The sequence below is a fragment of the Microtus oregoni genome, unplaced genomic scaffold, assembly GCF_018167655.1.
Source record: "Microtus oregoni isolate MIOR12 unplaced genomic scaffold, Mior012 000012F_ref0000307, whole genome shotgun sequence".
Classification (NCBI taxonomy): domain Eukaryota; kingdom Metazoa; phylum Chordata; class Mammalia; order Rodentia; family Cricetidae; genus Microtus; species Microtus oregoni.
The window spans coordinates 54,688,114-54,703,365 of NW_024543071.1; the positions used below are offsets into that span (position 1 = coordinate 54,688,114).

General features: G+C 54.1%; 1 protein-coding gene across 1 annotated transcript; it reads right to left on the reverse strand.

The window, feature by feature from the left end:
- Positions 1-7,869: 7,869 nt before the first annotated feature.
- On the reverse strand, positions 7,870-12,310 carry LOC121454786 (fibroblast growth factor 3). Its single transcript, XM_041662195.1, has 3 exons — positions 12,091-12,310; positions 10,193-10,296; positions 7,870-8,283 (listed from the first exon to the last, which is right to left on the reverse strand). Exons 1-3 carry the CDS (start codon positions 12,308-12,310, stop codon positions 7,870-7,872), a joined length of 738 nt encoding a protein of 245 aa, XP_041518129.1.
- Positions 12,311-15,252: the final 2,942 nt, after the last annotated feature.

Consider the following 15,252-nt stretch of genomic DNA (forward strand, 5'->3'; position numbering starts at 1 on the left):
ATAGAAGGTTGTAAGCCACCATGTTGTTGCTGGGAATTGAACTCAGGACCTCTGGAGGAGCTCTTAACTGCTGAGCCATCTCTCCAGCCCTACATTTTTTTAAAATATTTATTTATTTATTGAATGTACAATATTCTTTCTGTGTGTATGCCTGCAGGCCAGAAGAGGGCACCAGACCCCATTACAGATGGTTGTGAGCTACCATATGGTTGCTGGGAATTGAACTCAGGACCTTTGGAAGAGCAGGCAATGCTCTTAACCTCTGAGCCATCTCTCCAGCCCTCCAGCCCTACATTATTATTTTTAAATTGTTCATTTTGTATGTGTATGTGTGACTGTCTTCACTTGTTTTTTGTTTTTTTTGCTTTTTTTGTTTTTGTTTTTTACTGTGTCTGTCTAAGTTTTCTTGGTCTAGACCACTTTACTGTCACTGAGACAAACCAAATGGCCAGGCCAGCTGCCAAGCGACTCTGGCGGCCATCTCCACCCTCTCAGTTCCCTGAGAGCTTAGCCTCATGCAGACAGGTTCACTGCCCCAACTCTGGGAAGCTGCTGTGAGCACAGGCATTTTCACCTAGCACACTAGCAGCCCAAGTGCTCTGCTGCACAGCAGGGTCTCTTAAGAGCCCTGCCTCTGTACAAGGAGCCTGAGAGACTGCTTTCTTAGCCCTATGTGGCTATTCATGCCTCATCTTGGGCATCACATGTAGCAAGTCTTTTTCTGTCCTGCCAGCCAACTCTATCTATGTATCTATGTATATATGTGTGTGTGTGTGTGTGTGTGTGTGTGTATAGCCAGTCCTATCTACATAGCAAGTTACAGACCATCCAGGGTTACATAGTGAGATCCTGTCTTAAAAAACAAACAGCCGGGCCGGGTGATGGTGGGGCACACCTTTAATCCCAGCACTCGGGAGGCAGAGGCAGGCGGATCTCTGTGAGTTCGAGGACTGCCTGGTCTACTAGAGCTAGTTCCAGGATAGGCTCCAAAAAGCTACAGAGAAACACTGTCTAAAAAGAAAACAAACAAACAAAAAACCAAACAAACAGCCAGGCAGTGGTGGTGCACGCCTTTCATCCCAGTGCTTGGGAGGCAGACACAGGCAGATCTCAATGAGTTCGAGGCCAAAGTGAGTTTCAGGATAGCCAGGACTACACAGAGAAACCCGGTCTCGAAAAACAAAACAAAACAAAAATGTAAGTCAAGAAACAAACAAACAGGGCTGGAGAGATGGCTCAGAGGTTAAGAGAACTGACTGCTGTTCTAGAGGTCCTGAGTTCAATTCCCAGCAACCACATGATGGCTCACACCCATCTATAATGAGATCTGGTGCCCAGAACACTATATATGTAAAATAAATAAATTAAAAAAAAGAAACAAACAAACAAACAAAAAAGGAGGGGCTGAAGAGATGGTTATTGGTTAAGAGCACTTTAAAATAATAGATAAATAAATAATAAAATAGAAATAAAATAGGGGGTCCTGGCTAGGAAGGTCACCAGGTATTACTAGGCAATCCAGGACCCTGGCATTATATCCAGACCATCTGGGGAGGAGAGCCTTGCTAGGGGGTCTGTATTTGAGAGCCACAGTTGGCTGGTTGGTTTGAGATAGACTTTGATTTGCAGTCCAGTCTGACCCAACTTACCACCACCCCACCCCACCTCCGCCTCAGCCTTCTGAGTCTTGGGATGATAGGCCTGTATGACTATGCCTGACTAGACCCCTGGTTTAAATCCAGGATACTAGGCAGGAAACTGCCATGTGAGCCAGCAGGGTCTAGAGCCTAGGTGGGCCTGACCACAGCCCTTCCCTCCCCCATCCTGGGCAAACAGTTTCTTCTCTCTGAGCCTCAGCTCCTCTTCTGTCACATGGGGGAAACTGAGGCAGCCAGCCATCATGGCATGGCGTGGAAAACGTTTCCAGCCCCACTGTTCTTCCAAGCTCATCGGCCACCTCCTACCTTGTGGCAAGAGTGGACCCCTACAGTATCCCTGACCTGGGTTCCTGTCTACTGGTCCTGCTCCTGTGGATGCGCCATCTTGTGTCATCCTGAGCCTGCTGAGATAGGCTAGCACAACCCACCCAGGTAGCCATTCCTGCAAAGATCCTATAAGAATCCCCACCTGGAACCAGTGGACTCCCAACCCCCAGTCAGTCCACATCTGAGATCATTTCCTGAGATCACTGCCACCTGCTGGCAGGTAGTGGTACTGTATGGGTTGGGCCTGACCCTACAGTTATCACGGGAAGACCTGGGAGCATGAGGGCTCACCCCTGTTATTCCAACATTCTGGAGGTGGAGGCAGGCCAGTAGCCAAAAGTGCCAGACCAGCCTGGGTTAGAGTCCCAACAGTAGGTTCCCATTAAAACAACCTGCACCTTCCCCTTGTCTTGAGGTGTGGCCTCGATGAATCTGTGTTCAGCACATTGCCCTGTCACTAACGCCCTCTTTCTAAAACACTTTCTTCACCCACATACAGTCTCCTGGTTCCCTGTTGTGAGCTGGGACACTTGCGGGTGTCTGTGTGGACCTGCGCTTTGTCTTCTGCGAAGTGCTGGAGCAATCTCAGAATTCCACACAGCTCTGGTTTGTTTGTTGTTTGTTTTTCTTTCTTGCTTTGCTTTGAGTCAGGCTCTTTCTACACAGCCCTGGCTGTCCTGGACCTCACTGTGTAGACCAGGCTGGCCTCGAACTCACAGAGGTCCCCCTGCCTCTGCCTCCTGACTATTGGGATTAAAGGTGTGTACTACCCACTCCCAGCTCAGCTCTGGGGTTTTAAGAGCTGCAATCTCTGACCACTGGGATCCAAGGCCTAGTCTCCTGCTCCACACCAGGCAGGTGGCGGGACAGGCCTTGGAGTTCGAAGATCTTGGCACCAGCCCCAGTCCGTCCTTCACTGACTGTGTGGCCCCAAGAAAACCACTTGCCGTCTCTGGGAAGATTTTCTCGTCAGTGACAGCAGCAGCAGCAGCAAGTCTATGCCACCTTCATGCCCACCCTTCATGTTCAAACGTCTAGCTCATGTCTCAAGTTCCAGGCATGGGGCTACAGCCTGGAAGTTCCAGGGCTATCAGTAGTTAAACAGCCCAGTGTCTCCCCTTGGTGGGCAACTGGCAGAGGATGATCACAAGTAAATAATTAGAGAAAGAAAATTGCAAGGCTCTATGGGAAAAATGCTACGGCAGGAGTGGCCATGGGAAGATACTCTCAGAAGCGATTGTTGAGAAGGGACCAACCTGGGGACAAGCAGAGGGTAGAGAGCCCTCGGCACATGCAAAGGAGCTTGGGAACAAACAGTGTGGCTGGAGTGGTGAGAGGGCAGGGGCCAAAGGAGGTGCTGGGGAGAAGAGGTGGCCTTGTTGAGAGCCCTAGAACGCAGCCCGATTGAAGTGCACCCCCCCCCACTTCTCCTCTCCTCCTCCTTCTCTCTCTCTCTCTCTCTCTCTCTCTCTCTCTCTCTCTCTCCCCTCTCCCCTCCTCCAGCTCCCTCTGTGTGTGTCTGTATGTGGTGTATGCATTTATGTGTGTGTGTGCTTGCCTGTGAGTGCACACGTGTGTGTATGTATGTGGTGTATGTATTTATGTGTGTGTGCTTGCCCGTGAGTGCACACGTGTGTGTATGTATGTGGTGTATGTATTTATGTGTGTGTGTGCTTGCCCGTGAGTGCACACGTGTGTGTATGTATGTGGTGTATGCATTTATGTGTGTGTGCTTGCCCGTGAGTGCACACGTTGTGTGTATGTATGTGGTGTATACATTTATGTGGGTGTGTGCTTGCCTGTGAGTGCACACACTGAACCCAGCTGTAGACTTCAGCACCTCCGTCATTCCTCCAGCTCCCTCTGTGTGTGTCTGTATGTGGTGTATGCATTTATGTGAGTGTGTGTGTTTGTCTGTGAGCACACACGAAGCCCAGCCGTAGACTCCAGCGCCTCCCTCTGTCGTCATTCTCCACTCTTTATTTTTTCCCAGATTAAGAGAGGTTCGCTCTATTTAGCCTTGGTAGGTCTGGAACTCTCTGCATAGGCTGGGCTAGCCTCAAACTCACAACTCACAACTCACGGAGATCCTACAGCCTCTGCCTTCTGAGATCCACCTTAATTTTTGACACAGGTTCTCTTTGAACCTAGAGTTGAGTTCAATGATTCAGCCAGGCTGTTCAGCCAGACCCGGAGACCCTCCTGTCAGACTCCTTAGCACAGAATTGGGCTTACAGGTGGGTATCACAGTGCTATTCTTTTATATTGGCATTGGGATTCAAACTCAGGTCTTTGACCTTGCACAGCAAGCATTTTACTCTCTGAGTCAACTCCCCAGCTCCTCCCCTCCTTTCCTTTCTTTCTTAGGTCTCGTGGAGCCCGGGCTGACCTCAGATTCAATCTGTAGCTGAGGATGACCTTGAACTTCTGATCTCCTCCCCTACCCCTCCATCTCTTGAATACTGGTTCTCAGTGGTACACCAGCACACCCAATTTATGTGGTGCTGAGGATGGGATCCGGCATTGCTCCACCTGTGATCGGCAAACATTCTGCCCTCTGAACTATATCTCAGTTCTGTTCAGCAGTGCTGCCCAGCCACTTCTGGAAGCAACGCTGCAGCCAGTCATGGCCCCCCACATCACAGCGCTTCAGTTGTCCGCCCAGTGGCCCTCTGGTGGACAGTTTAGCGACTTTTAGTCATCCCTGGATATATCTGAAGAACTTTCTCCTCTCCCTAGACTGCAGTTTTTGTCCCCATCCAAGACATTCCCTACCCTCTCCTGACTCCTGGCAGCTTCATCACACTTGGTTTTTGTAGAGCTGACATCCTGACCATGTGGCCCGGAACCCATTTATGTCACTCAGCATTGAGCCTTCTTTTAGAGTTTTCTTCTTTTTTTTCAGGCAGAGTAATATTCCACACGCATCTGGCTGCAGTTTTTCTGTTGGAGGGGGGATGGAAACTGGTTGCGCCCCCTAGGGGCCTCAGTGAGAGATGCTGCTGTGAGTCCAACTGTTTCAACCTGGGCCAAGCCCTGCTCTCCCTTGTTTGTTCCAGAAAGTTGCTAGGACTATTCTGGGTCCAGCTCTGTGTTCCCAGAGTCACCACCACGGCTCTCATGACAGTTGCACCGTTCATTCCTGACGGGTGTTTGACCCCCCCTGGGAAAATCTCCAAGGAGACCTTTCATGGAACCTGAGTTCCCTGCAGAGAGTGGGAGCGGGCAGAAGGAATGGGCTCTTCTTACCCCCACCTCACCCCCACCACTCTTCTTCTGGAGCTCTGACCTACTCCAGTTCCCCCATGTGGAAGGAAACAGCTTTCTGACATGCCCCTGCTACCCCTAGGCTGAGGCCTGACTCCCAGGAGTTGGGGTGACTTTGAACCTGGGAGCTTTTCTGTCCCCTCTCTGTATTCATCGGTATGGAGTCTTCTTCCTCTTAGGGTCACCCAAGGCCAGGCAGCCAGGCCTGGTACTATTGTGCTGGGGAAGCCGAAACAAATGTCACAGCAGCACTGGGGTTCAATGGCCTGTCTGGCATGTTCTAAACCTCAGATCCCATCCCTAGCACCCCAAAACACAAACAGTCACCCAGCACCACACACACACACATACACACACACAAACACAACTAACCAACCAACCAAACAACCAACCAAACAAAAAACCCAGAAATAAACAAAATATCACCAACCTGGTGGGGGCTTAAACAGCAGAAATGTATTACATCACAGGTCAAAGGCCGGAAGTTCAAGGGCACAGGAGTGGGTGAGGCTAACTCCTTCTAAGGGTTCAAGGCTCTCTTGCAGTGCCCCCCCCACCCCCTGCCCAGCTACTGGAGCTTTGGCGGCCTCCAGCCACTTAGCTGTGGAAGCTTCACCCTGACTCAGTCCCCAGGTTCACACAGAATCTCACCAGTGGGATGCTCTCTCCCATGGGTCTTCTTCGGGTGTGCCCCCTACTCCCATTCCAGCTATGGCCAGATCTCTCCATCGGGACCCTAATGGCTTGGGCTGGCACCTTCCCTGAGCCTGGATGGCCTCCCTGTAAGGACCACGTATCTGGTACCCAGTACCACCCTTCTTAGAAAAGGCTGTGTTGTGTCAACTGGGGTCAAGTGACCAAGATATGAACTGAGCAGGACGTGAATGTACTCCTGCCTCCCTCCTAGCCCAGGCCTGGTGTGAAGCCACCACTGACCTCCCAAAGGGCTGGGGACAACCCCCGAGAAGGCAGTCAACTGCAGAAGTAGCCCAGACTCCTATCGGGGGTCAGTTTTAAATAGTAGCTAACAGACACTTCCCCATCCTCCCAGCCCTCCCCAGGGCTGCTGAGGTGCCTGGCTCATGCTGGGAAAAGTGAACCTCCATTATCACTGTCACCATGTTATCCTGGATGCCAGTTCAGGGAATAGGTCTGGGGACTGGAGCTGTGTCTACCTATGCCGATGCTGGGGGCAGCTCCATGACAAGATTCCCTCAGAAAGATGCAGAGCTGAGCCTGTGGAGAGCCCAGAGCCCAGAGGTGGGCAGCAAGAACAGGAAGGAAGGGACCTCCGCCTCAAGTGCTTCACCTGCTGAAACCGTCCTTCTAGGGAAGGATGCTTCATCTCCATGGCCATCCTGACTGGGTTCACAATCACCTAGGAGACACGCCTCTGTGCTTGTCTGTTAGGGTTTCCAGGGAGCTTTGACTGAGGAGAGACCCACCCTGAATGTGTGTGGCAGGGGCACCATCCCATGGGCTGGGATCCCAGACTGAATAAAAAGGAGAAAGTGAGCTGAGCACCAGCGTTCTTCTCTCTCTATCCCCTGACTGTGGATGCCATGTGACCAGCTTCCTCAGGTCCTGTTGTCATGGCTTCCCCACCATGATAGACTGTACCCCCAAACCATGTGCCTAAAAAGAAAAAGAGCCAGGCACTACACTCATCTCTCTCTCTCTCTGCTGAGCCCCAGCATCCCCCTCTCACTCCCTGTTCCGTGGAGATGTGAGCAGACTACTGCGCGCTCCTGCTGCCACAGCCTCCATCCACCCTCATCACCACACTTTCCCCTCACCATGAGGGACTGTGTTCTTCAGACTGTGAGCCACAGTAAATCCACTTTCCTTTAGGAAGCTTCTTGTCAAGCATTTGGGCACATCAATGAGGAAATCACCACAAGGGAAAGAGCATTCTAAAACAGAGCAGGTCTCTATTCTTCTCTCGATCCACACACACTCAGGAACACACCTCACACACACAGAGGCCTGGAAGTCAGAAGTCCAGGTCAGTTTGTGTGCATACCTCGTACACACATAGCCTCTTGGGAATACAGCAACACTCTCCTGCACACCCTTGTGGATATTTACAAACATGAGAACTCACAAACACAGGCACACGCATGCGGGCAGCACCTCAGCCCTTTCTCTGCACACAGCCTGCCTGACACAGTGCAGTGAAGCCTGCAGACTGCTGCCTGCCTTCCCCCCGTAGAATGTCTCAGTCTGAGTCTTGAGGTATCCTCAGCCTGAATCCTAGCTGTTAAATAGCCAGACAGAGTGACATATTTAATGTTTGAATCATAGCCCCTTCCAGTGTCCACTGCCTCGGGTTGCCAGGGCCGTCTGTCTGCCTCTGGCTGGGCTCCACCAGCAGGTCACCCCTGCAACAAAAGCTCCCTCCCATGTAATCCCATGTACATCTTGAACTTCGAGTCTTTCAGGGGCTTTGACTCATGCCCCTCGGTGGCTGGCACTTGCTCTCCGAAAGCCACCAAGGACAAGCAAGTTCTAGGTCCCCCAAGCAGCCAACCCAGTGACAAGGGTGGGGAAACCAGGCCTCCAAGATGATGCTGGGTGCCTGCGGGGGTTGACCTCAGAAAGTTCTCAGGGTGGCCACTTAGGCTACAGCCAGTTCACCTGTCTCCAGATGGGCACCTGGAACGACCCCAGGAGACAAGAGTTCCATCTTGCCATGGTCTCCTGGGCTCTGCTTCTTCTGCCGCCGCTGTCTGGGCTGGCTGCCCTCTCCTGCAGCTCGTGGCTGGCCATTCTGCAGTAGCCGCACCAGCTCATGGTCTTTGTGGCCCAGCACTCGGGGTAGGAAGAGGGAGGACTTCTGTGTGCGGCGGGTCTTGAAGCCCCGGCGTGGCCGACCCTTGCCATTTACAGACACGTACCAAGGTCTCTGGGCACCAGGCTGCCGCCGAGTCCCTGGCCCACTGGGCCCTGTGCGATACAGGCGGGAGGCATAAGTATTGTAGCCCAGCTCATGGATCCGCTCCACGAACTCACACTCTGCATTGTAGTGCTCCTGTCAGACAGAGGCCACAGATAACAGCCATGGAGGCCATGATGTCAACACCTCCCCAATGCCTCCCTGTCTCCTGAAGCTGCCTGGACCATCTGTCCATGCCTGCCCAAAGTCTATGCAGCCTGGCCAGCCTACCTTTCCCAAGACTGTGCCCTGCTCCAAGTAACTAGCCCTCCTATGAGGACAAAGGGAAGTTCTCTCTTTTTGCTGTAGGTTTGCACTGGGTTCAGCGCTTGGCGTGTGCTAGATAGAGTATGATGGAGGTGGATGAATGGGTGTGTTAGTGAGTGGATGGATAGGTGGATGGATGAGTGGTGGATGAGTGAATAAGTGTATACGAATGGATGATGGGCTGAGTGGTTAGGTGGGTCGATGATAGATGTCTGGGTGGATAGATGGTTGGGTGGATGCATGGATGGATGGATGGATAACAGACAATGAACAGACAGGCTGGAGGACAGAGAAGCTACAGGGCAGTCATCCAACCCCAAGGTTGTTGCAGCTCCAAGTGGGAAGGGACGAGGCCAGTGTGACAAGGTGCTGCTTCTGGGATTGGGTGGCAGGAGGTAAGGAGAGGTGTGTGTTGAAGATATCAACTCAAGGAGCACACCTGAGGACCTGGAGATGGATGGTTATGGGGCTAAGGGAGGAGGAGGCCCAGCAAGGCTCCTGATTGGCTGAGCTGGAACCAGTGTCACCTGAGACCACTAGCTGGGCTGAAGAGAGTGCTGAGTTTCACTGTGCAGGGGGGAGGATTTGCCTTTTGCCAGCTCTCCTATCCCTGAGCGTTCTGGGCTACTGTGATCTATAACTCAGGGAGGTGGGATGGACTGTGGGGTTGTCACTGGCCCATGGTGGCAGTGCATGGGCAGCCACGCTGGGCACGCAGGAAGCCAGGCACAAGCCTGTACGAAGAAACCTTAGAGGCCAACAGTTAGGTCAAAGAGGCTGGGGCCTTATATAGGCCCAGGTCTGTCTGTAAGTTTGTGAGATCATCCCTGATGTGTTCTCTGGAAAGTTCTACTCCAGCCAGCCAGCAGGACCCCTGACTTCACCATCCCCTGCTCCGCCGAAACCAGAAGACCACAGCCGTGGTCCCACCCCACTATGCTCTTTTCTGTGGGCAGAAAGATATAAACTGTCACTGAGGACACCTGAGACCTCACCTCATGGCAGAGTTTCTGTGGGAGGGCCAGGTTCACATGTAAAGTCAGCTGGGTTCGCTCACACTAGAGTGGGACAGGATGCAGGGTCCGAGAGGTGGGGAAATCACCAGCCCAGCTTTGCAGCAGCTGGGACCCATCACTCAGCCAAGGGTGTGTGTCTATCAGGAGTGTGGAGGAGGTACCGGAGCTCCTGCTTCCAGGTGGCACCAAGGCCATGTGCATGGAGGCTGTTTCAGCTAGGCTAGCCAGGGAGCCCGGGAACGTCCTGTCTCCTCCCCTCTAGTGCTGGGGTGACACCACTTTGGCCAGTTTTGATACATGGGTGCCGAGGACTCACTCCAGCACTAAGTTGACAACCATTTCTGCATCCCTTCCCCTCCTGAGCCAGACAGCTCTTGCCTTCCCACCCTGAGAACAGACCAAGCACCCATCTTCCTCCTTCCACAGATGCAGGGCAGATTTGCCCTGATCTCTCCTCCCTCAACTGCACAATTATCTTGGGTTATTCACTCTCATGGAGGTCTGGAACCTTGCTGCCATGTTCCCTATCTCCACCATTGTAACTCAGAGAGAGACTGACTTCAGACAGGTTGGGTGGGCACTCCGAAGCGGGGGAACCTGGACCAGCTTGAGTCTGGAAGCCAGGCATTCTACTGCTCATGTTCCTTCTGGCCCCCAACCAGATGCTCAAGCCAGATGGCTATTACACCCTATTACACCTGCCCACTAGGGATGGGACTCACCGAAGCATACAGCCGTCCTCTCTTGTTCATGGCCAGGTACCGCCCAGAGAAGAGCCCTTTGATGGCCACCACGCCCACTTCCACCGCAGTAATCTCCAGGATGCCTGGAAAGAGTCAGGAAGGTTCAGTCACCTGCCCCACCTGAGCAGAACCTCAGCCTGCACTAACTCCCATGGGCTTAGGAAGCTGGGACAGAAGGGCAGCCATGACGCCAAGCAGGTCATGGTGGAGGGGTTGGAAGTCCTAGTAGGAAGAAAGCATTAGACAGTAGGCGAAGAAGGGGACATTCAGCCACTGTGCCCAAGACATTAATCCTAACCCCAGGAGAAGACACAGTGGGGGTGTTCTGCCCCATCGGGCATCTTGGGTGTAACACAGATCAATTCAGTTTGTATTGGGTGCCCCCTTGTGAACCGGCTTGTTCTAGAAAGCTGAGGCTGATGACAAATGATTTGTCCAAGGTCACACATAGTGGTTGGGCGATCCAAACCCTGGGGAAGAGGGAGCCCTAGAAGAGAAGGTGCCTGAGACTCCTGGGGGAGCCAGTGCTTAATGCAGCCCAGCCAGAGAGTTATCCACACTGTCAGGCAATGGATCCAATCATGGGTGCAGAAAGGTAGCCTGGGGCAGAAGAACCTAGGTGCAGAGGGAAGGTGACTGGGGCTCACCCAGGCCCAAGAGTAGGTATAAAAGTTAATGGTCCCCAGCTCAGATGGCTGAGTAGCCGCCAAGACTACCCATCTGAGTTCGGTCGGACCAATATGGTGGAAGTAGAGAACCGACTCCGGCAAGTGCTTCAATGATCTACATACACATCGTGGCACACAAAATAAATAAAATATAAAACCAAACAAACAAAAATCCTCCATGCGCCTTTCCTGTGAACAGGATAGTGCTTTTGGGAGGGGAGGGCAATGTCCCCTGGGATAGTGGTTTGAGGATTAACTCCCTTTTCGGGGAGCGCATCTCTGATGCCCGCCCGCCTGGGCCCTAACATAGTCCAGATAACCAGGACCAATTGAGTCCTACCCTATACACGGTTTGGAAGGGTGCAAGGGACTACCTTTAGAGCTTGCGCCAGATGAGCACACCCCCCACCATGGGAAGACTGTAAAGGTGCCTCTCTTCTGCATCTGGAGCCCGCCCGGACGGGGCAGCTGGGGAGGGGGTGCTCGTGAGGAGCCCAGCGCTCCAGGCCGGGTCGGGGCTGGTCCCCAGGACGCCCCCGCGGGGCTGCGGCTTTGAAGGAGGAAGCTGCGGTTCCTACAGCCGCCCTCGCCCCCCACTCGGCTTCCTGAGCCCCGGGCGCGGTGAGTTCTGCACGACCTCCCTCCCACGCGGCGCGCAACACTCCGGGCCGAGCTCGGCTCGCGTGTACTGCACCCACGGAGCCAAATCCTGCAGTGCTTGGGAATTGGCGCTAGGTATCATCCAGCCGCGGGACGTTTAGGTGCGTGCCGGCTGCATCCAAAATACGCGGGGACGGCTTTCTGTCCTGTCGCGTGCTCTCCTACAGAGCGCAGGACATGGGATAAGCCCGTCGCCGGACTCCTAGTCGCGAAAACCAAGCTCTGCCCAGGGGAGTGTCCTTGGCGCACCGGCTAAGAGCAAAGAGGACAGAAGGGACTGGTCATGCGCCCCGGGGTCGTCAAAACAATAAAGAGGGCGATAACTCCTTATCCAGCGGCTTTTCACTGAGAAATACAAACCTGTCAGAATCATGCTCGCCTCCCGCGCAGCCCCTGGGGGAGCGGGAAGGGCAGGGCATGTCGATGGGATCTGCAGCTGGGACCGAGGCTTAGTCTTCGAATGGACTTCAGCTCTGCTCCCACCTGGGACGCCGCGACAGGGGGCCGAGCCCGCCCGTCCCTCCCGCCCACCTCTGGCCGGACACTCACTGTAGGCGCTGTTCTCCAGGCTGCCGTTCACGCGGCCGCTGGGGTGCAGCTGGAGGTGGTACTTGGTGGCGCAGTAGAGCTTGCGGCGCCGGGGCGCCCCGCCGAGGTGCTCGTAGACGCCCCCACGGCCGCCCGCATCGCGCCGCAGCCGTGTCCCGGGCCCCGTAGCGGGCCAGCCGGGTTCCAGCAAGCTAAGCAGCAGAAGCCAGATCAGGCCCATCCCGGCATCGCGCCCGCCCGCGGCGGCGGCTGCGCCAGCGCGGGGCTCACGGAAGGAGCGGCGCTGGGAGCACACGCCCGCGCGCCAGGCTGTGTGGACTGTGGCTGGGAGGGAGAGAGAGGGAGAGGAAGACCGGGAAGAGGTGGGGGACAGAGGAAGGAGGAAGAAAAAGAGGGAGGGGAGACAAGGAGAGATGGGGAGAAAGGGGAGATGGAGAAAAGGACGTGTGGAGAGAGGGAAAGAGGATGGAGAGAAGATGCGGAGAAAGGGAGAAGGAGGTGGAGAGAAAAGACTTCGAATTTTCACCCAGGAATGGGGGAATGTTCCCTTGCCGCACACAGCTCAGAAGAAAGGGCGCTCGGCAACAAAAGGCGGACGTGGTCCCCGGCGGGGCGCGGGGCTCAGGCCCGGCGTCGCCTGCTCACAGCGCCCCGGCCAGCGCCGTCGGGCAGCCGCTCCTCCGCCGCGCGCCCTGTGCACCCCCTCCCGCTTCTGAAAGGTCCCCGCCCCGCCCCCAGACCAATTATGCCTCGGAAAATTATAGAGCGAGGCCTAAAGGCAGCCGCCCCAGGCCCTGCCACCCCCTCCCGCCTTACATCAATCCTGGGTGCACAATGGGACCGCGGATGACTGATGTCTGCGCAAACAACTTGCGGGGAAGTCTAGCTGACAAACGCTCATGAAAGGCGGCGCCTAATCGAGAGCGATTGCGGAGGGCGGCGCGTGGGGAACCCGGGGTTGGGTCTGTGCAGGTCGCGGCTTCTCACATGAGCCGCTGAGCTGTCCTTAGCTGCCAGTCTTGTGGCCCAAGGGCCCAGGGTCACTTTGTCCTGTAACTCCCTAACTGACTGAAAGGCACCAAGTGAAGTTTACACACCTTGAGCAGGAGTGGTTTATCCCAACGGTGGTCCAGAGAGCGGACTGGGCAGATAGGAGCAGGGACAATAGAGTCAGAGAGTCCAGGAGCTCTGGAGACGCAGGCAGAGATGGAAATGGGAGTAGGGGAGGCAGGTGGCAAATCCACTAGAAGAGAAAGAGAGATGAGAGGGGTGGAGAAATACCGAGTTGCAGGGGGGGGGGGAGAGAGAGAGAGTAGGGAGAAGATGCCACAAAGGACCCCAGCATACCCTCCTGGCAGGCTGAGTAAGAGTCTAGGCTCAGGGAACAGCTTTCTGGTCCCTGGGCTCTTGACTTCAGTTCCCTATCTGCTAGGGGCCTCAGAGAAAGACTTCCTGAGGTGTCAGAAAAGGTCCCACACCACCTCTGTGGCCTGTGCTTCCAGAGCTCCTCCAGCCAGCAACGAACCTCACATAGGCGTTTTCTGCTGAGTTAGCTGGAGGGTCCAGTGGCCTGGGTCACAGCATTGCTTCCTAAGTTGATCCTGAGCTCCAGGAAGAGTCAGGTGGGATGCCCTGGACAATGTGAGATGCTGAGAAATGTTGGGGGGGGGGCTCCCTGATACAGAGCTGTTAATAGCACACACTGGGGCATTATCAACCCTGAGACCTTATATACAGGACAGCGGGTCCTCAATGAGCTCTCTCCAGCATCCTGAGTACACATGTCCCCCACAGCTGAGCATCCTCAGTGATCTCGCAACGCCTCTGTCCTGGCTCAGGTCTGGAGGGTCTCTGCCCCAGGGCCGGCTCCTGAGAACTCTTGAGCAGTCTAAAGACCGAGCCAACGAATTGCTAAAGCCCTGGAGTCAGCATTGAATGGAACCTGCTTTACAGGGAGCAGGGACAGCTGTCAGGACAGATGGGTGGACAGGGCAATTTGCCCTGTGTCTTGATAACCAGCACTGGGCTGGTCACATGCTGGCTGCCCAAGCTCCTAAGATGTCCCAGAAGAATCAGGAGGACATCTCCTCCCTAAATGCCTCTAGTACAGCTCCTGGAGCCAGCTACTGCTGTGTCTGGACAAGAGCAGCCTTGAAGCCAGGTGTGCCGGCACAGGCCTGCCAGCTCAGCACTGGAGATGTGGAAGCAGGTGATGCTGGACTTCCTTGCTGGCCGCAACCACAAAGCAGATTTGATGTCAGCCTGGAGACCTTGTCTTAAAAACAAACAAACAAACAAACAAAACAAAGCTAAGAAAAGGTCTGTAGAGATGTTCATTGGTTAAAAGCACTGACGGGTCTTACAAAAGACCTGGGTTCAGTTTCCAGCAACCACATGGTGGCTCTCAAATGTCTATAACACCATCTTCTGGCCTCTGAGGACATCAGGCATCTTGTATATCTGGTACAAATATTTACAGGCAGTCAAAAAAACCATCACCAACAACAACACCCATACACATAAAAATAAATAAATCTTAAACACATTCACACAACACACACATACATACAAAGAGGGAAGGAGAGAGAGAGTAAGGAGGGTCTGGGAGGACTGGTGTGAAGTTTTCCTTTGTTGGTGTCTGGGAGGAGCCAGAGGAATCCCATTGGACAGCCTGGACTCAGAGCCTTCCTCCTGCTCCATGCCTGGACCCCAGGTTCCCTGTTGGGTGTGTCCTTCAGTGTGTCTTCCTCTGGGCAGCCCTTGCACTGTAATTCTCTAAATACACTGCTGAAGTGTATGAATGGGCTTGCCTCTCCTTGACACATTGGCTGGCCCATACAGAGTAACTCTCTGAGACTTTGACATCCTCCGTATGTGAAATTCTAAGGCCAGATCAGAAGCTCAGTGGAGCGACCCCTACCAAGACTCCTGCCACTGCTACCATCAGTGACCAGATCGTGGCATCACCATAGGGACCTCAGGTGCCTTTGAGAATAAAGGACTTCAGTGGGCCAGTAGGTGATATGGCCCAGGCCCTCTCTGTGGTCCTGGCTGACTTTGGCCTGTTCCTCAGTTGTCCCTAAGGCACCCACATTCCTGGCCCAGGGTCTTCCTCTAGGCCCTATGCAAGGGTTCCTGGGTCCTTCTACCCACCCTCCACTC